The 22,696-nt window shown below is 45.7% G+C and overlaps 2 protein-coding genes and 1 pseudogene across 2 annotated transcripts; 1 reads left to right on the top strand and 2 right to left on the bottom strand.

Moving 5' to 3' along the window:
• Positions 1 to 2,249: 2,249 nt before the first annotated feature.
• Positions 2,250 to 4,572, bottom strand: LOC6032295 (membrane-bound alkaline phosphatase). The gene is made up of 3 exons (XM_038255854.1): positions 4,350 to 4,572; positions 3,118 to 4,289; positions 2,250 to 3,055 (listed from the first exon to the last, which is right to left on the bottom strand). Exons 1-3 carry the CDS (start codon positions 4,420 to 4,422, stop codon positions 2,723 to 2,725), a joined length of 1,578 nt encoding a protein of 525 aa, XP_038111782.1. The 5' UTR covers positions 4,423 to 4,572; the 3' UTR covers positions 2,250 to 2,722.
• A 38-nt stretch (positions 4,573 to 4,610) lies between these two features.
• Positions 4,611 to 6,319, bottom strand: LOC6032296 (membrane-bound alkaline phosphatase). Its single transcript, XM_001842880.2, has 2 exons — positions 6,240 to 6,319; positions 4,611 to 6,184 (listed from the first exon to the last, which is right to left on the bottom strand). The coding sequence occupies exons 1-2, from the start codon at positions 6,307 to 6,309 to the stop codon at positions 4,683 to 4,685; spliced, it is 1,572 nt and encodes a 523-aa protein (XP_001842932.2). The 5' UTR covers positions 6,310 to 6,319; the 3' UTR covers positions 4,611 to 4,682.
• A 533-nt stretch (positions 6,320 to 6,852) lies between these two features.
• Positions 6,853 to 12,312, top strand: LOC6032298 (annotated as a pseudogene).
• Positions 12,313 to 22,696: the final 10,384 nt, after the last annotated feature.

The following is a 22,696-nucleotide window of genomic DNA, read 5'->3' as shown; positions in this document are numbered from 1 at the left end:
TTTTGTCTTTCACCAGTGGTAGGAGGAAGCTACTGTTTTTGTGTTTTTGATGGCTATTTGTATGTTTGGGTATTCCTTGTGAAGTGTTTTGTTATTTTCTGGGTGAGACCATAAATATTGGTGAGCGAGTAGAATATTGGTGTGTTATTCGTACTTGCGTCCATAGCTGTATCGTTCTCACTATTGTCTATCACTGTGTTGTTGTTTACCTCCTCAAACAGCTGATTTTGTGGTGTTCTGGAAATGACGCGGTTTATTAACGACTTTGGGTAGTCGTTGATCAGCAGGTGCTTGCGGATGATGTTTGCAGCGGTGTTGTGATCCAAGTTTGTTGACAACATCTTTACCCGCTTTGCGAAATTGAACGCGACGTTCAACTTGTGGTGTGGGGGGTGGTGCGTCGGGAAGGTTCCTCAACTACCACTCGCACCACCCCCCACACCACAAGTTGAACGTCGCGTTCAATTTCGCAAAGCGGGTAAAGATGTTGTCAACAAACTTGGATCACAACACCGCTGCAAACATCATCCGCAAGCACCTGCTGATCAACGACTACCCAAAGTCGTTAATAAACCGCGTCATTTCCAGAACACCACAAAATCAGCTGTTTGAGGAGGTAAACAACAACACAGTGATAGACAATAGTGAGAACGATACAGCTATGGACGCAAGTACGAATAACACACCAATATTCTACTCGCTCACCAATATTTATGGTCTCACCCAGAAAATAACAAAACACTTCACAAGGAATACCCAAACATACAAATAGCCATCAAAAACACAAAAACAGTAGCTTCCTCCTACCACTGGTGAAAGACAAAACACCAATACAAGAACAATCCAACGTTGTGTACGCTATACCATGCAACGATTGTGATGCCTGCTATATTGGGATTACAACAACAAAACTGAAAACAAGAATGTCTGGACACAAATCAAATGTAAAACAACTACAAGAACTGAAAGCGAAGGGATACACAAACACAGACGCAGAGATCAGCTGGGCAAAAGAGAAGTCGGCGTTGACGAGTCACGTAGCAGCTATGGACCACTCGTTCGGGATCGACTCCGTACGAATTGTAGATCGGTCAATGAAGGGGCCAATCTACCGATCCTGGAGAGTTGCCACATTAAAACACACAACATACTGTCAACAAGCGGACAGACACGGATAATCTGCATGCTGTATATGCCGGGATTTTGAACGAGATTAAGAACATATACACAAGGAAGAAAAACCAAAACAAAATAAATAAAAACAATAACAGTAGGGACAACACACACACTAACACATAATGCCAACACCTTAACACACTCACACACTAGAATGAGTTTTATTGCCATAGTTTGCGCGCCAATGGTAGAAAGTGTGTCGAATTTATCCGTGCCCCAAAAATTCTCGCGTTTCGTGTTGAAACGAACCCGTATGACGAGCGAATACCGGATAGCGGCCAGTTTCGCTGAAACGTGAGTGCACGGAGAGAAAAAAAAAAATATTTGTAGATTTAGAAATATTTATTTGTTTTCTGAAACTACAGATTACCCCGCTACCAGACAGTTCTGTGCTTGACGGAGCATCCCCTAACGACAAACACTCCCATTTCGGTAAGCCTAGCATAAGTGTACATTTTTTATGTTTTTGTGCCTTACCCAATAAATCTACCCCTAGATTCCTTGAAAAAGGCCCAAAACGGGTCGAAACGTCGGATGAAGAGAACATACAAGTGTTTTGATTCCCCAAACAGACCGAAAGCCAAAACCTAACCTAAAGATTTGAGCAACTTTATTTTTTTTTACCCGGGCTAATACATACACACACACATACACACAGACATTTGTTCAGTTTTCGATTCTGAGTCGATATGTATACATGAAGGTGGGTCTACGACGTTTTTTTACAAAGTTCATTTTTAGAGCAGGATTATAGCCTTACCTCAGTGAGGAAGGCAAAACAGATTCTGCCAAGACCGGCTGTCCAAGCCATTCCTTCACCATCACTCTCTTTTTTTGTGCCAAGGTACCTTTATTGGCGCACAAAATGATGAAATCTCAATTATGCCGATATTAATAACATAATCCAGTCGATGTGATTCATTGGAGAGATTACCGTCAGAAGAGTTTTTGTTCTACTAGATGTCCAGTTGAGCTAAGAATAACTCCTTGATTCCTGATTGTTGTTTAAGAACTACCTCCGGTGTTCAGAAGCCATATTATGTTCATTTTGTTTCCTTTTCCTACAGATGATACTGTGGTACAGGAAGTGAAACCATCAGCAAGTTCTCTTCACAACAGCTTTTGTTTGATCATACGACTCTTTCGATATTATTGTTAGCAACTACTTTGTAAAAGCAGGAAACTGATAAAGCAAAAACAAAATCGAACTACCTCGAACCCTGAACCGATCAATCACCGAACAGAAATCGCCGTAAATGAAGTGGACATTCCCAGCGGAGCACTCAATTGTCACGGTCCGTTGATTACCATGTCGCAGTGTCTTTCATAACCTGGGAATTCTATTTTTACGGTCCATTACAAATAATCCTCCAATCAATCATGCGCGCAAGCCTAGACGCTACATATTGGGGGGCTATTCGACGCCGACGCCAAGATAAGCCGAATGTTTTACGACTCGGTGATTACGACCAACTCAACGCCCGCAAGTAAATTTACCTACAACAATCAATACTTTATTCTAAAATCGAGATTAATCACTAAAGCTCTAGCACGCTTTCAGCCCATCACCGACACACGCTGCGTACGCCATCATGTGCGGAATCGTGTTCTGCTCGTACGTCCCGGTGAACAGGTGGGCCCACGGTCCGGAAGCGTACACCGCGACGTCCTCTCCGCCGTGGGTCTCCGAACCAACGGGAAGGGTAGCCGGGAAGCGGAAATCGTTCGGCGAGGTGTCCAGCTTGCGCGGATCAACGCGAGCCTTGTTCACGGCGTCAACGTGCGTCGCAAATCCCGGCCCGTTGGCGTAGCTAATCGTCATGTACGGGATTCCGTCGGAGCCGGTTCCACCGGTGCCGAAGATGTCGTTTCCGCGGGACTGTTTGGGGGAAAAGTTGATTGATTCATTTCAGATTTGGGTACAATTCATGTAGAGCTTACCGCGTAACCCGAGTAGCTGACACTGTGCGAGTGATCGGACGTGACCACGATCAGCGTGTCCTCCTCGCTGAACTTCTTCCGAGCGAGCTCGATCGCCTTTGCGAACTCGACCGTTTCGTCCAGCGCCAACCTGGCCCAGGTGTCGTGATGACCGTGATCGATGCGACCTCCCTCAACAAACAGGAAGAATCCTTTCTCGCTTTGACTCAACACATCGGTCGCCTTGTCGACCATCTCCGCCAGCGTTGGTTCCTCCATCATGTTGTCCCGGAATCGGTCAAGGTTGTACGCGCAGTGACCGGGCTCAAACAGTCCCAACAATCTGTCCGTCTTCTTCGGATCAACCGCCATCAGGTCGGACTTCTTCCACACATATGTACGGTTTTCACTTGATCCCGCAAGATCCAACCAATCCTGGATCAAGTTCTTTCCATCACTTCGGTACCCGCGGCTGTTGTACTCCTCATCCATGATGTTGGTATCCAGGAACTCTCGACGACCTCCACCCATAATCACCTTCAACCGTTTGCCGGTTTCTCCGTGCACCAACTGTTCCGCAATATCATCCAGCTCATTCGGATCACATCCTTCCTCGGCAATCATGTAGTCATTTTCCCAGTCCCGGTTCGCTGTATGCGCGTACACTCCCGCTGGAGAGGCGTGCGTCACCCGTGTCGTAGTCACCAATCCGGCATCCTTCCCCGCATCCATCGCCCACTTGGCGATCGAGTGCGTGTGCGTACTCTTGTCCAGCTCCGCCTTGCAATCATAGCTGGGGACCTTGGCGTTCACCCCGATCGTCTCGTAGTTACCCTTCACTCCGGTCAGGTAAGCCGTAGCGGTACACGCCGAGTCCGGAACCTGATAGTCTACGCAGTACGTCTTGGACATGCCGATGTACGGGAACTCTTCGAACGACAGGGACTTTTCCTCACCACCGGCGTACACTCGAGCCATGGCCACCGTCGAGATGGACATGCCATCGCCCAAGAACATGATCACATTCTTCGCGACGTTTTTGTTCTGCTTACGGTTGACAATCGACTCGACGGTCCGTTTCGCGTTGTCCCTCCAATACGCGATGGTTTGCTCCTGCTGGGCATTCCGAGCGTGCGGTTTGATTGGTTCCTCCGGGAAGCTCGGATGGTGCCGATCGTCATCTGAATACACCGCTGTAAGTATTGATATCCGTTTAAGATTCTGTAGACGATTCTCCTAATAACTTTAAGTACCTCCATCGAGTGGTTCAGCCAGGGCACCGACCGCGAGTGCCGTAAATATCAGCGCAGCTACCGAGAGCTTCATGTTTACCGAGTGGCTGTTCACTAAGCTCTTTACGTGCCCGACCGATGTTATTGGGCTTTTTATTAACACTGCTTACTGATAAGACGTTCACCGTCGATTGATAGCCGGTACTTCGATACTACCTGTTCGGGGATTAGGTTGCTTGCGATAGCAGGGACAGTGCTTTGATAAGTAAATAAGCGCGGTACTTTGTTGGACTTGACCTTTGTTTTATTTCTCTTAAAAATATGCGATTGTCTGTTTGAGATTTGTTACACATGTCACGTACATGCCTTCAAGCCGTCACCAATGCACGCAGCATATGCCATGAGGTGAGGGATTGTGTTCTGCTCGTAGGTTCCGGTAAACAGATGTGACCATGGACCCGAAGCGTACACTCCAACGTCTTCACCACCGTGAGTTTCAGACTCCACTGGTAGAGTCGCCGGAAACCGGAAGTCATCCGCTGTCATATCCATCTTGTTGATATCTGTGCGTTTCTTCTCCACGGGATCAATGTGATCGTAGAATCCCAGACCGTTGGCATAACTGATCGTCATGTAAGGTAGGTTGTCAGATCCCTTGCCACCAGATCCGAAGATATCACCACCTCGTCCAGCGTAACCGGAGAAGCTGACGCTGTGCGAATGATCCGACGTAACAACAATCAGAGTGTCCTTTTCGCTAAACTTGCTTCTGGCCAACGCGATCGCTTCCGAGAACTGTACCGCTTCATCCAGCGCGTACTTTGCAAAGTTGTCGTGATGACCGTGATCAATTCTACCTCCTTCCACAAACAGGAAGAATCCATTCTCGCTCTTGCTCAAAATGTCCGTAGCTTTGTCAACCATCTCCGCCAGCGTAGGTTCCTGATCGAGATCCTTGTGAACTCGATCGAGATTATACGCACAGTGAGTCGGTTCAAACAGTCCCAACAGTCTATTCGTGCGCTGTGGATCAACCTGAAGCAAGTCATCCTTTTTCCACACGTACGTACGGTTCTCACCCTGAATCTCCTGATCCAACCACTCCTGAATCAGATCGCGCTTATCCTTCCTCTTGCCTTTCTTACCGGTCTCCGGATCCAGCGTAGAACTCAAGAATTCTCTCCGTCCACCGCCCATAACGACCTTCAACCGCTTCCCAGTTTCTCCATGCACCAACTGTTGAGCAACGTCCTTGACGACCAGTGGGTCACACCCATCCTTCGATACCTCGTTGTCATTCTCCCGATCTCGGTTCGCCGTATGCGCATAAACACCCGCCGGTGAAGCGTGCGTCACCCGTGTCGTAGTCACCAATCCAGTATCCTTCCCCGCATCCATCGCCCACTTGGCGATCGAGTGCGTATGTGTCTTCTCGTCCAACTCCGCTTCACAGTCATAGCTTGGAACCTTCGCATTAACCCCGATCGTCTCGTAATTTCCCTTCACGCCAGTCAGGTATGCGGTAGCGGTACATGCCGAGTCCGGAACCTGGTAGTTGACACAGTAGGTTTTAGACATTCCGATGTGGGGAAACTCTTCGAACGCTAGCTGCTTCTCTTCACCTCCGGCGTACACCCGGGCCATGGCCACCGTTGAGATGGACATGCCATCGCCTAGGAACAGGATGATGTTCTTGGCGATGTTTTTGTTCTCCTTAAGGTTGAGGATCTTTTCAACGGCTCGCTTCGCGTTGTCCCTCCAGTACTCGATGGTCTGCTCCTGTTGAGCTAGAGTTGACCTAGCTTTTGGGGACTCAACCTCTGGAATGCTCGGATGGTACGGATCGTACTGTAACACTGCGATAACACAAATATTAATATCATGAAACTTTGAATCTCCCAGATCCCTTACCGTCATCCACGGGTCCAGCTGCTGCGCAGCTTACCACCAGCCAAACCGTAACTACTGCAAGCAACTGCATGGTCGTTGGGTTAACACTCGTCTAAACCGACCGCTCGTCCGTGCCCTATTTAAAAGGTAGTTTGCTCAAGTGGCTCGTAACGATTAAAAGTGACCCGCTGCGTGGATCACGCTGTTTCCGAGTGGATAAGCCCCGACTAAACACTTCAAGTGTTCAGGTACAATGCTTAGGACACTCCCTAAATTGATCCGGTGCACATCAATCATCTCGAACCCTTACCGATACCACGTTGCTTCGAATCACCGCGTGGATTCCACTTCTGAATCACGTGAAAGTCACCCGAGAGACAGACCATGCTACTCTTCTGGTTCCTGGTCGGTCGAGCCCACCCATTGACGTCATCCACAGACCGTCTGCAGATAACTTTTCACGCCGTGGTCATACCGCGCTGATATCGCGGTGGAACAGACATTGTACTTCAGATTTCAGTAATAGATGATCTTTGAGACGTAACTATTGTCTATTGCACGAGCTGGCTTGTGCTTATCTCTGTAACCTTCGAGACTCTTCAGACGTTAATAAAAAGTCTGCTTGGTGAGGGCGGGCTGGTCAGTTTATTTTTGCACATCGGTAGCACTATACCGGAGGTATAGTTTAGCTGGTTCAGCATGAAGACCATCTTGCTGGTATTCTGTGCGGTAGTCGGCATTGTAAGTGCGTCCGAAAGCGGAAGGACGTACGACAATGACAACCAACATAAGCGATCAAACCAGGATAAAAGTTCTCGCCAAGTGGTCGGTTACGAAGAGATCGAGACAACGTCGGACTTTTGGCGACAGAAAGCTCAGAGCATCCTTCAAGGCAAGCTCGCGGAGACGAAGATCACTACGAACCCGAAGAACGTGATTTATTTCATCGGAGATGGAATGTCTCCGCAGACGGTGGCAGCTACTCGGGTGTATCTCGGTAACGAGAACCGGATGCTGTCATTCGAGGAGTTCCCGTACATCGGAACTGCTCGTACGTACTGCGTCAACCGACAGGTTGCGGATTCTGCATGTACGGCAACGGCATACCTGTCCGGAGTGAAGACCAACTACGGTATGATCAACGTGGCAGCGGAAGTGCCTCGGTACAATTGCTCCTACAACCGAGAGGAGACTGAGTTCTTGGGATTGCTCAAGTGGGCCCAGGACAATGAGATGGCTACCGGAGTGGTGTCGAACGCTAGGATAACTCATGCGACACCCGCTGGAACGTATGCCAGCATCGCGAATCGCGACTGGGAAGATGACTCGTACATGGCGAGGGACGAGTGTGACACCACCAAGTATCCGGATATTGCGCAGCAGCTGATCCATGGGGAGGTTGGAAAGCGATTCGATGTCATTCTCGGTGGAGGACGACGCCACTTTGTACCTTCTGGCTTTATGGACAATGAGAATGTTGGCGGTTCTCGTGCTGACGGGAAGAACCTGATCAGCGAGTGGCTGGAACTCCACGGATCCAGCAGCAAGTACGTGTGGAACAAGGCTGAACTCCAAGCGGTTGATCCTAGCAAGACGGATCGTTTGCTGGGTTTGTTTGACAGCAGCCACTGTCTGTACAACCTGGAGATTGACGAGAAAAAGCTGCAGGATACTAAACCAAAACTGACCGAGATGGTGGAGGCAGCCATTAAGTTCCTTAACAAGCGAGAAACTGGATACGTACTGTTCGTAGAGGGAGGCAAGATCGACATGGCCCACCACGAGACGCATCCGCGATTGGCGCTTGAGGAGACGGCTGAGTACTCGCGAGCTATCGATCTTGCCCGGAAGATGACCAGCGTGGAGGACACCTTGATCGTGGTGACGGCGGATCACAGTCACACCATGACCTACAACGGATACACGGTAAGTTTTCTTTTTCGGTACTCAAGAAATCATCTCAGATATACGAAATATTGCCAAAGCACGCCACTCAATTCGAGTACACTTCATCCCGGTTACATTGTTATCTGTTTATGGCCCATTCAAAATTATTGTTTATTGTCCCTTGGGTGCTTCGTCAAAAGAATCCCCTGGGACATAAGTCACGCGTTATTCAATCAATGACCACGATGATATCTGTTACCAACATCCGAGCAGCTGCCAATAACTGTCTTGTACCGCAAAGCCAAGAATAGTCACTTATCATCTCTGGTTATAAAACGTCGTTGACCGCTTGGCGTGTCCCCAGTAATGTCCCAACTGTGGATCTGAACCTTTGGAGCGAAGATTAGGATGAAAGTAGCATTCGCTGTAGTATGCCTACTTGGAGCCGCAAGTGCAGCCAATTCCGGCAGAACTTACGACAATGACAACCAACACATGCGGTCAAGTCACGCTCGGATGAAGGACTCCCGCACCGAGTTAGGCTATCAACCGGAAGAAACAACGTCAGAGTTTTGGGCTCAGCAGGCTCAAAGTACGATCCGAGCAAAGCTCGACAAAGAATACAACACCAACAAAGCGAAAAATGTAATATTCTTCATCGCGGACGGCATGTCCGTTCCGACGATCGCCGCCACCCGGATGTACCTCGGCAACGAGAACAAGATGCTGTCCTTTGACGAGTTCCCGTTTTCCGCACTCGCGAAGACCTACTGCCTGGTCGAGCAAGTCCCTGGGTCCGCTTGCACGGCCACAGCGTACCTGTCCGGGGTGAAAACCAATATCGGACTCATCAACGTGGCTCCGTTCGTGCCCCGTCACAGCTGTGAGTACAACCGCACCGAGGCGGAGTTTACCGGACTGCTCAAGTGGGCTCAGGACAGCGGGATGGCCACCGGAGTTGTTACGACGGCACGGGCGACTCACGCGACACCGGCTGGGGCGTACGCTAGTGTTACTGAGCGGGATTGGGAGCATGACGGTAAGGTGCGAGAGCGGGGATGTGATCCGACAAAGTATCCGGATATTGCGCAGCAGCTGGTTCATGGGGAGGTTGGGAAGAATATCAACGTGGTGCTTGCTGGAGGACGTCGGTTTCTGCTGCCGACCACGGTGATTGACGAAGAAGGAAAAGCTGGATCGCGTACGGATGGTCGTGATCTGATTAACGAGTGGAAGGAACTGCACGGGAGTGACGGCAAATACGTGTGGAACAAGCGGGAGCTGCTAGCTACGGATACCGGCAAGATTAAGCATCTGCTTGGGTTATTCGAGAGTGATCACTGTCTGTACAATCACGAGATTGACGAGGGTCGTCTGCAGGACATGGAACCCAAGCTGACCGAGATGGTGGATTCTGCAATTAAGATGTTGAGGGGGGCGAGTTCCGATGGTTACGTGCTGTTTGTCGAGGGGGGTCGAGTGGACATGGCTCATCACGACACGAGGGCGCGGATGGCGCTGGAGGAGACGGCTGAGTACTCGAGAGCGATTGAACTCGCTCGACGGATGACAAGCGAAGAAGATACGTTGATTGTGGTGTCGGCTGACCATAGCCACACGATGACGTACAATGGCTATCCGGTACATTTGAGATGATCTTCTTGAATGACTGTGTTGTATCTTGTACTAATGACTCATTTGCTTTTAGAAACGTGGCAACGACATCCTGGGCATCGCGGACGTCAGCGACCGGGACAACCTACCGTACACTACCCTCAGTTACGCCAACGGCGAAGGTTACTACAGCACGTACAAGAAGGACAACCTCGCCGAGCGGGAGGACATCAGCGGGTACGACTACACGGACTACCACACTCAGTACCCGGCGACGGTTCCGCTGTCCTCGGAGACGCACGGCGGGGAGGACGTCACGGTGTACGCCAGCGGGCCGATGGCGCATCTCTTCACCGGAAACATCGAGCAGAACGTCATCCCGGATCTGATTGCGTACGCGGCGCAGATCGGTCGGTACAAGGTGGAAAAGGACGACGAACCGGGCGCGGGATCGTCGCTGATTGTTTGCGTTCAGCTGGCGATTGCTTGTCTAATCGTTGCGATTGCGAGCTGGATCAAGGTGTAGTCTTATTTTTAGCTTTATTTGAAGAGTGGCTGTACGGTGTGTGAAAATTCCCCCCCAATGGGGTATTGAATAAAGAATCTTGCAATGTTTTGTTTTGCTTAATCTGAACTCGTTGAAGTTAAAATCGTCTGCGCGATAAGCGATATTGGTGAACTCCCTGATTAGACCAACTGCGGGGTCGATTGCTGAAAAGGCGATTACATGAGCCGCTTCGAGAGTAGTATTAACCGAAGCACTCAACGGGGATCATCGCAGCAATGATTCACTGGAAGGTAGCGCTGTTGTGTACGTTGGTGGTTGCGAGCAGTGCTCGGCAAATTGTTCAAAAATCCGAGGAGGGTCATGAACGAGAGCACTATCACAGATCGAGCAATCTCCACGTGAAACCGGTTAAGCAAGCTTTCACGGAAGTGGAGCTTGAGTCCAAGTATTGGAACGATGCTGCTCAAGAATCGCTGGAAGCAAAATTGAAGAAGGAAGAGGTGAGTAAGGTGGCGAAGAACATCATCTTCTTCATCGGCGATGGTATGTCCCCGCAAACGGTGGCCGCAACTCGGATGTACCTCGGGAACGAGAACGAGCAGCTGTCGTTTGAAAAGTTCCCGTACTTGGGACAAGCCAAGACGTACTGCGTGAACCGACAGGTTGCGGACTCGGCTTGCACCGGGACGGCGTACCTGTCCGGCGTGAAGATCAACTATGGGATGCTGAACGTGGCGGCGTCGGTTCCGAGGTATGACTGCGACTACGAGAAGACCAACGAGACGGAGATATTCGGCATCATGAAGTGGGCCCAGGACGCTGGGAAGGCAACGGGAATTGTGACGAATACGCGGATAACGCACGCATCGCCGGCGGCGAGTTACGCGCAGAGTGCCACAAGGGGATGGGAGTACGATGTGGAGGTGCGTGCTGCAGGATGCGATCAGGAGAAGACGATGGACATTGCTCAGCAGTTGGTTCGCAACGAGGTGTCGAAGAACTTTAAGGTTGCGATGGGTGGTGGCAGGCGATACTTTCTACCGCGTGACGTCAACGATGGAGAGGGTGCCAGAGGATACCGGGAGGACGGCAAGAATCTGGTTGAGGAATGGTTGGAGACGCACAAGGAGATGGGAGAGTCGGAGTTTGTATGGAATCGCGAGCAGCTGCTTGTGGTGGATCCGAAGAAGACGGAGTATTTGCTGGGGCTGTTCGAGGCTAGTCATATGAAGTTCAACTTGGTGGTTGAAGAGCAGAACGCTCAGGACATGGAGCCAACGCTTGCAGAGATGGTTGAGGCTGCCGTCAAGGTGCTGCAGGAAAGCGAGGAAGGATTCGTGCTGTTCGTCGAGGGAGGACTGATAGATCTGGCTCATCACGACACCACGGCCCGAATGGCGCTGGACGAAACGGCCGAGTATTCCAAAGCCATTGAACACGCCAGGAAGTTGACCAGTGAGGACGATACGTTGATTGTCGTCAGTTCGGATCACAGTCACACGATGACCTACAACGGGTATCCGGTAAGTAGTACTTGATATTCAAATCAACTAGTTGATTTCCAACCGAATCCTCCCTACCAGACTCGTGGCAACGACATCCTCGGCATCGGCGACGTCAGCGATCGGGACCGTCTTCCGTACACCACCCTGAGTTACGCCAACGGTCCCGGGTACGGCGTGACGTACAACGTGGCCAACGTGGCCGAGCGACTGGACATCTCGGAGTACGATTTCACGCGGTACAACCAACGCTACCTGGCGACGGTTCCGCTGGGGTCGGAAACGCACGGTGGAGAGGACGTCAACGTGTACGCGTCGGGACCGTTTGCCCATCTGTTCGTGGGGAACTACGAGCAGAGCACGCTGCCCCATCTGATGGCGTACGCGGGTAACTTTGGCGAGTTTTACCGGGAGATTGAGGAGGACAAGGACAAGGAGGACGACGATGACGATGCGGGAAGCTCGCTCGTGGTGTCGGTTCCGGTAGTTTTGATAGCGGTTATTGTGGGGCTACTGATGAGGCCCTAAAGATTAGTTGACATAGTAAATTTAAGGTACAATAAAGTTTATTGATAAGTTTATAGTTTGTCTTGTCCCTATTGTTGTTCTAAATCCAAATGAATCTCTTCAAATATTTACCAAAAGAGACGTCCGAATCGCCCAGAATGATTGATTAACCGATTGTTTGTCGCAAATTCCAACTCTTTGGATTTGGCGCCAGCCATCAGATTTAAAAAAAACGGTGTCGGAGGCTAAATTAGGTGATTCTACAATCTAATCGACTGCCAACGAGCTACAGTGACGCTTCTTGAAATGGTGTAATTTATTACCTCCATCGCGGAACCACTCTGGTTAGTGGCTCGCGTGGCCACCCCGCTGTGGGGCGTATGCCGATGATATATTGCACTGTTTTGACTGCTGACGTTTTTTGTCTGCGGCGTAAATACGGACTGTTTTAGCTTAATTGTTGTTTTGGACGTGCAATTGCACTTAAACGAAACAAGCGATCGTCAAATTATCACCCTGTCCATTTTCAACGAAAAGATCATCAATAAAGCTTGTTTTCGACATGCTTGCAATAGAATTCAATTAAATTCCAAAAATGGCTCCGGCGAATATCTGAGACCCTAACTGATTGAATCAGCCCGGCCAAGCTTCCGGTAAACTTTAAATAAATAAATAAAAAACGATAATTCAATCAACTCAACCCGACCCGTTGACAGTTAATTACGATTTGCGAACGTATACCCTTCAAAGGATTACCCAACCCGGGTGTAGGGAATAGGACCAGCCAGTATCAATTCATAGCAATATTGAAGAATAAATGTTTTGACATTAAGCCAAAACAAATACAAAATCATTTATGAACTATCAATCTTTCAGTCTTCATAGTTTTGATCTGTGTCATTCGACGATTTGAACCGGTTGATACGTTGAACCGGTTGAGTTTCGCAAAAAGAGAGCAAACTCTGACAGATGGAAACAAGAGCGAAAGAAAGAGAGAGAGAGAGAGTGAGAGTGCATGGAATCGAGTCCAAACGTGCTGCAAACGAGTTCGGCTCTTCAGTTTACGAACGAATTTCGGAACGGACGGATGTCAAGAAGGCTGTGCTGCTAAATAGCGGCCATGGAAAATTAAATGTAAAGAAGTGTTGAAATCGAGTTTATGCGAGGAGCGGGTGGTGGGACCGCATAAACAAAATAAAAATAATTATTAAAAAAAGAAATTGAAGGAAGAAGAAAAGGAAATAAAAGTTGCGAACACGACAATGGCGCGGACGGTAGAAAAAAAACGAAGTGCAGTGATTTTGAAAACCCGTGAAAATTGAGTGCCACGAAACCCGTGAAAATTGACAGCCACGAAGGAAGGAAAAGACTGAATAATCAACTAAAGGGGGTTGTGTATGTGTGAGCGAAACTGGATTGTTTCGTAAGCCAAGCGAAAACAAAAGGGGGTCGTGTGCACGTGGGAGAGTGATATACACGGAAAGAAATCCGTAATGCTAACGACGCCGGACCAAGGGGCTGGAAACTCTAATATTTCTTTAAAATACTGAGTATAATAACGATATTCCAGTATACTTGTTAGTATACTAACCGAAAAGCAATAAACTGTTAGTATATTAAGATACTCTCAGTATATTGGTAAGTATACTGGCGATATGTAAATGAAATAATAAGTATACTAACATATATTTTGATATACTGGTTGACATAATAATTATAGCTCTAAGAGTTTCCAACCCCTTGCGCCGGACTGAATGTGAAATATTAAAACAACAAATGGCAAATTAGAAAATTACTGTGTGCGCAAATCTGACATTGAAGCAGAATACGTAAAGAAATTATTTATGGAAATTTGAAAAATTAATATAAATTGTGTGCGTGTAAGTAAAACAACAGCCAAATATAGAGGAAAATTAAGTTAATTCCGAGCCAAGTTTGCACGAATCTGATCTTTCTCGTTGGGAAATAACAAGGAGAACACGGTAAGCAAAACACTCAGATAAAAAAAAAAATAGATGCAATCGGAACAGAGTTTAGACTTTCCTAAGAGTTCATTTTTTTCATTAAATGATTCTGAAATAAAACTACGGAAAATGTTTAACTAAAGTTTGAAGTTCGTCCGATAAACAGATTAAAGAAAATCAATGAAAATATAGAAATTTTATTCGCATTTCTTGCACAAATGAGGAGCAATTGGGTTTTTTCAACGTTATGTAACAAGAGCACTAAACAGTTGAGTAATAATAAGGGCGTTGAAAAAAAACGGTAATGAACACTTTCGCATGGAAATTTGTGAAAGGTGGAGTAAGGTGTTAAAACAGTCTCTATGTGATGCGTGTTTGAAAGAGTAAAACATTTATTTTATTTTTCATAATGTTAATCGAGTAAAAATAGGTTAATAAACTTTATACACGCGAATTAAACAACCCGACAATGATTGGATGAATTGGTTTGAATATTTAAAAAAAATGTTTTTTTAAGGATATGTTTCTTATGGTAGACAACACATGGAGCTCGTAAGCTAGAGTAAATAGACATATATATAATCTTAAAATTTGGAAAATAAACTTTAAACGCCCGAATATAACAACCTTGCAGGGATTGAATGAATTGTTTTGAAAATGAAACAATGATTTTGGATTAAGATATAATTCGTATTTTCGACAAAACTCAGTGCTCTAGAGCCGGCAACACTTATTCTGTAAAAAAAAAAAGTCAAAGATCATGTCAATAACCCTAAACAAAACATAAAGTTAATTATGGAATTATTCGAATGATTGTAATGAAGATATCGATGTTAAAAATAAGTGACAGAAAAGCAGAACTTGGTCCATATGAGAAACCTATTATGAAAATTGAACATTCGTAATGAGAGAGCGTAACGAATAATACACAAGAAAATTTGATAACGGTAGCATACACATTACTGCTAAAAAAAAAAATAAAAATAAAAAAAAACATTAGGTAGTTTAAATGTTTGAAGCAACTCAGAGCCTGACAGCCTGGAAAACTGTCACTGGGAAACAAGAAACAATTCTAAGCTTGATAACATAAAACAAATACGAGAAGTCGTTTAACTAAAGTACCAAATAAAATATAACCAAAGAAGATTGACGAGGCAAGAAACTAAAACTAATAATAAGAAAAATAAATGGTTTGGATGTTTACTGCAACTCAGAGCCTGACAGCGGAAAACTGTCACTGGGAAACAAGAAACAATTCTAAGCTTGATAACATAAAACAAATTCGAGATTTCATTTAACCAAAGTACCATATAAAAATAAAACCAAACAAGATCGATGAGACAAAAAAAACTAAAACAAATAATAAGAAAAATAAATGGTTTGGATGTTTACTGCAACTCAGAGCCTGACAGCCTGGAAAACTGTCACTGGGAAACAAGAAACAATTCTAAGCTTGATAACATAAAACAAATTCGAGATTTCGTTTAACCAAAGTACCAAATAAAAAAATAAAACCAAACAAGATCGATGAGACAAAAAAAAACTAAAACAAATAATAAGAAAAATAAATGGTTTGGATGTTTACTGCAACTCAGAGCCTGACAGCCTGGAAAACTGTCACTGGGAAACAAGAAACAAATCTAAGCTTGATAACATAAAACAAATTCGAGATTTCATTTAACCAAAGTACCAAATAAAATATAACCAAAGAAGATTGACGAGGCAAGAAACTAAAACTAATAATAAGAAAAAATAAATGGTTTGGATGTTTACTGCAACTCAGAGCCTGACAGCCTGAAAAACTGTCACTGGGAAACAAGAAACAATTCTAAGCTTGATAACATAAAATAAAGACGAGAATTCGTTTAACCAAAATACCAAATAAAAATAAAACTAAACAAGATCGATGAAAAAAAAAACTAAAACAAATAACAAGAAAAAAATGGTTTGGATGTTTACTGCAACTCAGAGCCTGATAGCCTAGAAAACTGTCACTGGGAAACAAGAAACAATTCTAAGCTTGATAAAATAAAACAAATTCGAGATTTCGTTTAACCAAAATACCAAATAAAATATAACCAAAGAAGATTGACGAGGCAAGAAACTAAAACAAATAATAAGAAAAAATAAATGGTTTGGATGTTTACTGCAACTCAGAGCCTGACAGCCTGGAAAACTGTCACTGGGAAACAAGAAACAATTCTAAGCTTGATAACATAAAACAAATTCGAGATTTCGTTTAACCAAAGTACCAAATAAAAAAATAAAACCAAACAAGATCGATGAGACAAAAAAAAACTAAAACAAATAATAAGAAAAATAAATGGTTTGGATGTTTACTGCAACTCAGAGCCTGATAGCCTGGAAAACTGTCACTGGGAAACAAGAAACAAAGTTACAAAATTCTTGGTAACCCACTTACTCGTGACTCTTTTGTCAAGGATTTAGGCGTGTTGTTGGATTCGAAGCTTTCTTTTAAAAACCACATTTCCTATTTGTGCTCGAAGGCTTCTAAACAGCTAGGAATGATTTTTAGAATGACCAAATATTTTCGCGACGTCAATTGCCTAAAATTCTCTATCTTTCCTTAGTTCGCTCCACCCTAGAGTACGGTTCAGTTGTGTGGGCTCCATATTATCATAATGACATTGGACGAATCGAAGCGATTCAACGTAAATTTACAAGATTTGCTTTAAGACATCTTGGTGAGTGTCCAAATTACGAAACTCGTTGCTCTATGCTCCACCTTGATCCTTTGAGTGTTCGTAGAGAAGCTGCTAAAGCCTTTTTTGTTGCTGACCTTTTCCGATCAAACATCAACTGTCCTTTTCTTACGAGTGAACTGAACGTCAACATTAGACGCCGGGTGCTTCGCTCACACTCTTTTCTCGTTATACCTGGAGCCCGTACAAATTATGCCTTCAATGAACCTGTTTCTAGTATGTGCAGGGTTTTTGAACGTTGTTACCCCTTTTTCGATTTCCATTTGTCTCGTCCCCGTCTGATGCATGATATTTTTAATTTTCTCAGGGAAGCATATGTGTTTTGACAAAGGTTTAGACCGGTTTATTTTTAGTTAGTTTTATTTATTTATTTATTTATTTATTTATTTTTTACATTGTGCTAGTTTAGTTTGTTAGCTTAAGTTTGATTGTATATATCCTCTATGTCATTTGGATTGTAAAATCTGTTGATAATAAAAAAATAAGAGGTTTTGTGCCTATTTGAGAAGGACCCATCGGTAGGCGTTCCACTCAAACGGGCTTTTCCCTCATATAAAACATAAAACAAAACATAAAACAAATCTAAGCTTGATAACATAAATCAAAGACGAAGATTCGTTTAATCAAATTAACAAATAAAAAGGAAGTCATACAAAATACGACTGAATAGCATTTGCGAGTCATTGCGATGTACAGCATTGGCAATTATTAGCGTTTGCGATGGACAGCATTCGCGAGTCTTTACGATGGACAGTAAAGGCGGTTTGAACGAATAGCATTTGCGCCGTACAGCATTTGCGAGTCATTGCGATGTACAGCATTGGCGATTATTAGCGTTTGCGATGGACAGCATTCGCGAGTCTTTACGATGGACAGTAAAGGCGGTTTGAACGAATAGCATTTGCGCCGTACAGCATTTGCGAGTCATTGCGATGTACAGCATTGGCGATTATTAGCGTTTGCGATGGACAGCATTCGCGAGTCTTTACGATGGACAGTAAAGGCGGTTTGAACGAATAGCATTTGCGCCGTACAGCATTTGCGAGTCATTGCGATGTACAGCATTGGCGATTATTAGCGTTTGCGATGGACAGCATTCGCGAGTCTTTACGATGGACAGTAAAGGCGGTTTGAACGAATAGCATTTGCGAGTCATTGCGATGTACAGCATTGGCGATTATTAGCGTTTGCGATGGACAGCATTCGCGAGTCTTTACGATGGACAGTAAAGGCGGTTTGAACGAATAGCATTTGCGCCGTACAGCACTTGCGAGTCATTGCGATGTACAGCATTGGCGATTATTAGCGTTTGCGATGGACAGCATTCGCGAGTCTTTACGATGGACAGTAAAGGCGGTTTGAACGAATAGCATTTGCGCCGTACAGCATTTGCGCCGTACAGCATTTGCGAGTCATTGCGATGCACAGCATTGGCAATTATTAGCGTTTGCGATGGACAGCATTCGCGAGTCTTTACGATGGACAGTAAAGGCGGTTTGAACGAATAGCATTTGTGCCGTACAGCATTCGCGAGTCTTTACGATGGACAGTAAAGGCGGTTTGAACGAATAGCATTTTCGAGTCATTGCGATGTACAGCATTGGCAATTATTAGCGTTTGCGATGGACAGCATTCGCGAGTCTTTACGATGGACAGTAAAGGCGGTTTGAACGAATAGCATTTGCGAGTCATTGCGATGTACAGCATTGGCAATTATTAGCGTTTGCGATGGACAGCATTCGCGAGTCTTTACGATGGACAGTAAAGGCGGTTTGAACGAATAGCATTTGCGAGTCATTGCGATGTACAGCATTGGCAATTATTAGCGTTTGCGATGGACAGCATTCGCGAGTCTTTACGATGGACAGTAAAGGCGGTTTGAACGAATAGCATTTGCGCCGTACAGCATTTGCGAGTCATTGCGATGTACAGCATTGGCAATTATTAGCGTTTGCGATGGACAGCATTCGCGAGTCTTTACGATGGACAGTAAAGGCGGTTTGAACGAATAGCATTTGCGAGTCATTGCGATGTACAGCATTGGCAATTATTAGCGTTTGCGATGGACAGCATTCGCGAGTCTTTACGATGGACAGTAAAGGCGGTTTGAACGAATAGCATTTGCGAGTCATTGCGATGTACAGCATTGGCAATTATTAGCGTTTGCGATGGACAGCATTCGCGAGTCTTTACGATGGACAGTAAAGGCGGTTTGGACGAATAGCATTTGCGCCGTACAGCATTTGCGAGTCATTGCGATGTACAGCATTGGCAATTATTAGCGTTTGCGATGGACAGCATTCGCGAGTCTTTACGATGGACAGTAAAGGCGGTTTGAACGAATAGCATTTGCGCCGTACAGCATTTGCGAGTCATTGCGATGTACAGCATTGGCGATTATTAGCGTTTGCGATGGACAGCATTCGCGAGTCTTTACGATGGACAGTAAAGGCGGTTTGAACGAATAGCATTTGCGCCGTACAGCATTTGCGAGTCATTGCGATGTACAGCATTGGCAATTATTAGCGTTTGCGATGGACAGCATTCGCGAGTCTTTACGATGGACAGTAAAGGCGGTTTGAACGAATAGCATTTGCGAGTCATTGCGATGTACAGCATTGGCAATTATTAGCGTTTGCGATGGACAGCATTCGCGAGTCTTTACGATGGACAGTAAAGGCGGTTTGAACGAATAGCATTTGCGCCGTACAGCATTTGCGAGTCATTGCGATGTATAGCATTGGCAATTATTAGCGTTTGCGATGGACAGCATTCGCGAGTCTTTACGATGGACAGTAAAGGCGGTTTGAACGAATAGCATTTGCGAGTCATTGCGATGTACAGCATTGGCGATTATTAGCGTTTGCGATGGACAGCATTCGCGAGTCTTTACGATGGACAGTAAAGGCGGTTTGAACGAATAGCATTTGCGCCGTACAGCATTTGCGAGTCATTGCGATGTATAGCATTGGCAATTATTAGCGTTTGCGATGGACAGCATTCGCGAGTCTTTACGATGGACAGTAAAGGCGGTTTGAACGAATAGCATTTGCGCCGTACAGCATTTGCGAGTCATTGCGATGTATAGCATTGGCAATTATTAGCGTTTGCGATGGACAGCATTCGCGAGTCTTTACGATGGACAGTAAAGGCGGTTTGAACGAATAGCATTTGCGAGTCATTGCGATGTACAGCATTGGCAATTATTAGCGTTTGCGATGGACAGCATTCGCGAATCTTTACGATGGACAGTAAAGGCGGTTTGAACGAATAGCATTTGCGCCGTACAGCATTTGCGAGTCATTGCGATGTATAGCATTGGCAATTATTAGCGTTTGCGATGGACAGCATTCGCGAGTCTTTACGATGGACAGTAAAGGCGGTTTGAACGAATAGCATTTGCGAGTCATTGCGATGTACAGCATTGGCGATTATTAGCGTTTGCGATGGACAGCATTCGCGAATCTTTACGATGGACAGTAAAGGCGGTTTGAACGAATAGCATTTGCGCCGTACAGCATTTGCGAGTCATTGCTATGTACAGCATTGGCAATTATTAGCGTTTGCGATGGACAGCATTCGCGAGTCTTTACGATGGACAGTAAAGGTGGTTTGAACGAATAGCATTTGCGCCGTACAGCATTTGCGAGTCATTGCGATGTATAGCATTGGCAATTATTAGCGTTTGCGATGGACAGCATTCGCGAGTCTTTACGATGGACAGTAAAGGCGGTTTGAACGAATAGCATTTGCGAGTCATTGCGATGTACAGCATTGGCGATTATTAGCGTTTGCGATGGACAGCATTCGCGAGTCTTTACGATGGACAGTAAAGGCGGTTTGAACGAATAGCATTTGCGCCGTACAGCATTTGCGAGTCTTGCGATGTACAGCATTGGCGATTATTAGCGTTTGCGATGGACAGCATTCGCGAGTCTTAACGATGGACAGTAAAGGCGGTTTGAACGAATAGCATTTGCGAGTCATTGCGATGTACAGCATTGGCAATTATTAGCGTTTGCGATGGACAGTATTCGCGAGTCTTTACGATGGACAGTAAAGGCGGTTTGAACGAATAGCATTTGCGAGTCATTGCGATGTACAGCATTGGCAATTATTAGCGTTTGCGATGGACAGCATTCGCGAGTCTTTACGATGGACAGTAAAGGCGGTTTGGACGAATAGCATTTGCGCCGTACAGCATTTGCGAGTCATTGCGATGTACAGCATTGGCAATTATTAGCGTTTGCGATGGACAGCATTCGCGAGTCTTTACGATGGACAGTAAAGGCGGTTTGAACGAATAGCATTTGCGCCGTACAGCATTTGCGAGTCATTGCGATGTACAGCATTGGCGATTATTAGCGTTTGCGATGGACAGCATTCGCGAGTCTTTACGATGGACAGTAAAGGCGGTTTGAACGAATAGCATTTGCGAGTCATTGCGATGTACAGCATTGGCGATTATTAGCGTTTGCGATGGACAGCATTCGCGAGACTTTACGATGGACAGTAAAGGCGGTTTGAACGAATAGCATTTGCGAGTCATTGCGATGTACAGCATTGGCAATTATTAGCGTTTGCGATGGACAGCATTCGCGAGTCTTTACGATGGACAGTAAAGGCGGTTTGAACGAATAGCATTTGCGCCGTACAGCATTTGCGAGTCATTGCGATGTACAGCATTGGCGGTTATTAGCGTTTGCGATGGACAGCATTCGCGAGTCTTTACGATGGACAGTAAAGGCGGTTTGAACGAATAGCATTTGCGCCGTACAGCATTTGCGAGTCATTGCGATGTACAGCATTGGCGATTATTAGCGTTTGCGACGGACAGCATTCGCGAGTCTTTACGATGGACAGTAAAGGCGGTTTGAACGAATAGCATTTGCGCCGTACAGCATTTGCGAGTCATTGCGATGTACAGCTTTGGCGATTATTAGCGTTTGCGACGGACAGCATTCGCGAGTCTTAACGATGGACAGTAAAGGCGGTTTGAACGAATAGCATTTGCGAGTCATTGCGATGTACAGCATTGGCAATTATTAGCGTTTGCGATGGACAGTATTCGCGAGTCTTTACGATGGACAGTAAAGGCGGTTTGAACGAATAGCATTTGCGAGTCATTGCGATGTACAGCATTGGCAATTATTAGCGTTTGCGATGGACAGCATTCGCGAGTCTTTACGATGGACAGTAAAGGCGGTTTGGACGAATAGCATTTGCGCCGTACAGCATTTGCGAGTCATTGCGATGTACAGCATTGGCAATTATTAGCGTTTGCGATGGACAGCATTCGCGAGTCTTTACGATGGACAGTAAAGGCGGTTTGAACGAATAGCATTTGCGCCGTACAGCATTTGCGAGTCATTGCGATGTACAGCATTGGCGATTATTAGCGTTTGCGATGGACAGCATTCGCGAGTCTTTACGATGGACAGTAAAGGCGGTTTGAACGAATAGCATTTGCGAGTCATTGCGATGTACAGCATTGGCGATTATTAGCGTTTGCGATGGACAGCATTCGCGAGACTTTACGATGGACAGTAAAGGCGGTTTGAACGAATAGCATTTGCGAGTCATTGCGATGTACAGCATTGGCAATTATTAGCGTTTGCGATGGACAGCATTCGCGAGTCTTTACGATGGACAGTAAAGGCGGTTTGAACGAATAGCATTTGCGCCGTACAGCATTTGCGAGTCATTGCGATGTACAGCATTGGCGGTTATTAGCGTTTGCGATGGACAGCATTCGCGAGTCTTTACGATGGAC

This window comes from Culex quinquefasciatus, chromosome 2, assembly GCF_015732765.1.
Source record: "Culex quinquefasciatus strain JHB chromosome 2, VPISU_Cqui_1.0_pri_paternal, whole genome shotgun sequence".
NCBI lineage: Eukaryota > Metazoa > Arthropoda > Insecta > Diptera > Culicidae > Culex > Culex quinquefasciatus.
The sequence above is the reverse complement of the archived record's forward strand: the minus strand, read 5'-3'. Positions and strand labels throughout refer to the sequence as shown.

Coding starts and splice junctions, on each gene's coding strand:
- LOC6032295 (XM_038255854.1), bottom strand. CDS start 4,422: ATGAAGCTCTCGGTAGCTGCGCTGATATTTACGGCACTCGCGGTCGGT. Junction 4,290..4,349: donor GGCTGAACCACTCGATGGAG/GTACTTAAAGTT, acceptor CAATACTTACAG/CGGTGTATTCAGATGACGAT. Junction 3,056..3,117: donor TCAGCTACTCGGGTTACGCG/GTAAGCTCTACA, acceptor TCCCCCAAACAG/TCCCGCGGAAACGACATCTT.
- LOC6032296 (XM_001842880.2), bottom strand. CDS start 6,309: ATGCAGTTGCTTGCAGTAGTTACGGTTTGGCTGGTGGTAAGCTGCGCA. Junction 6,185..6,239: donor AGCTGGACCCGTGGATGACG/GTAAGGGATCTG, acceptor GTGTTATCGCAG/TGTTACAGTACGATCCGTAC.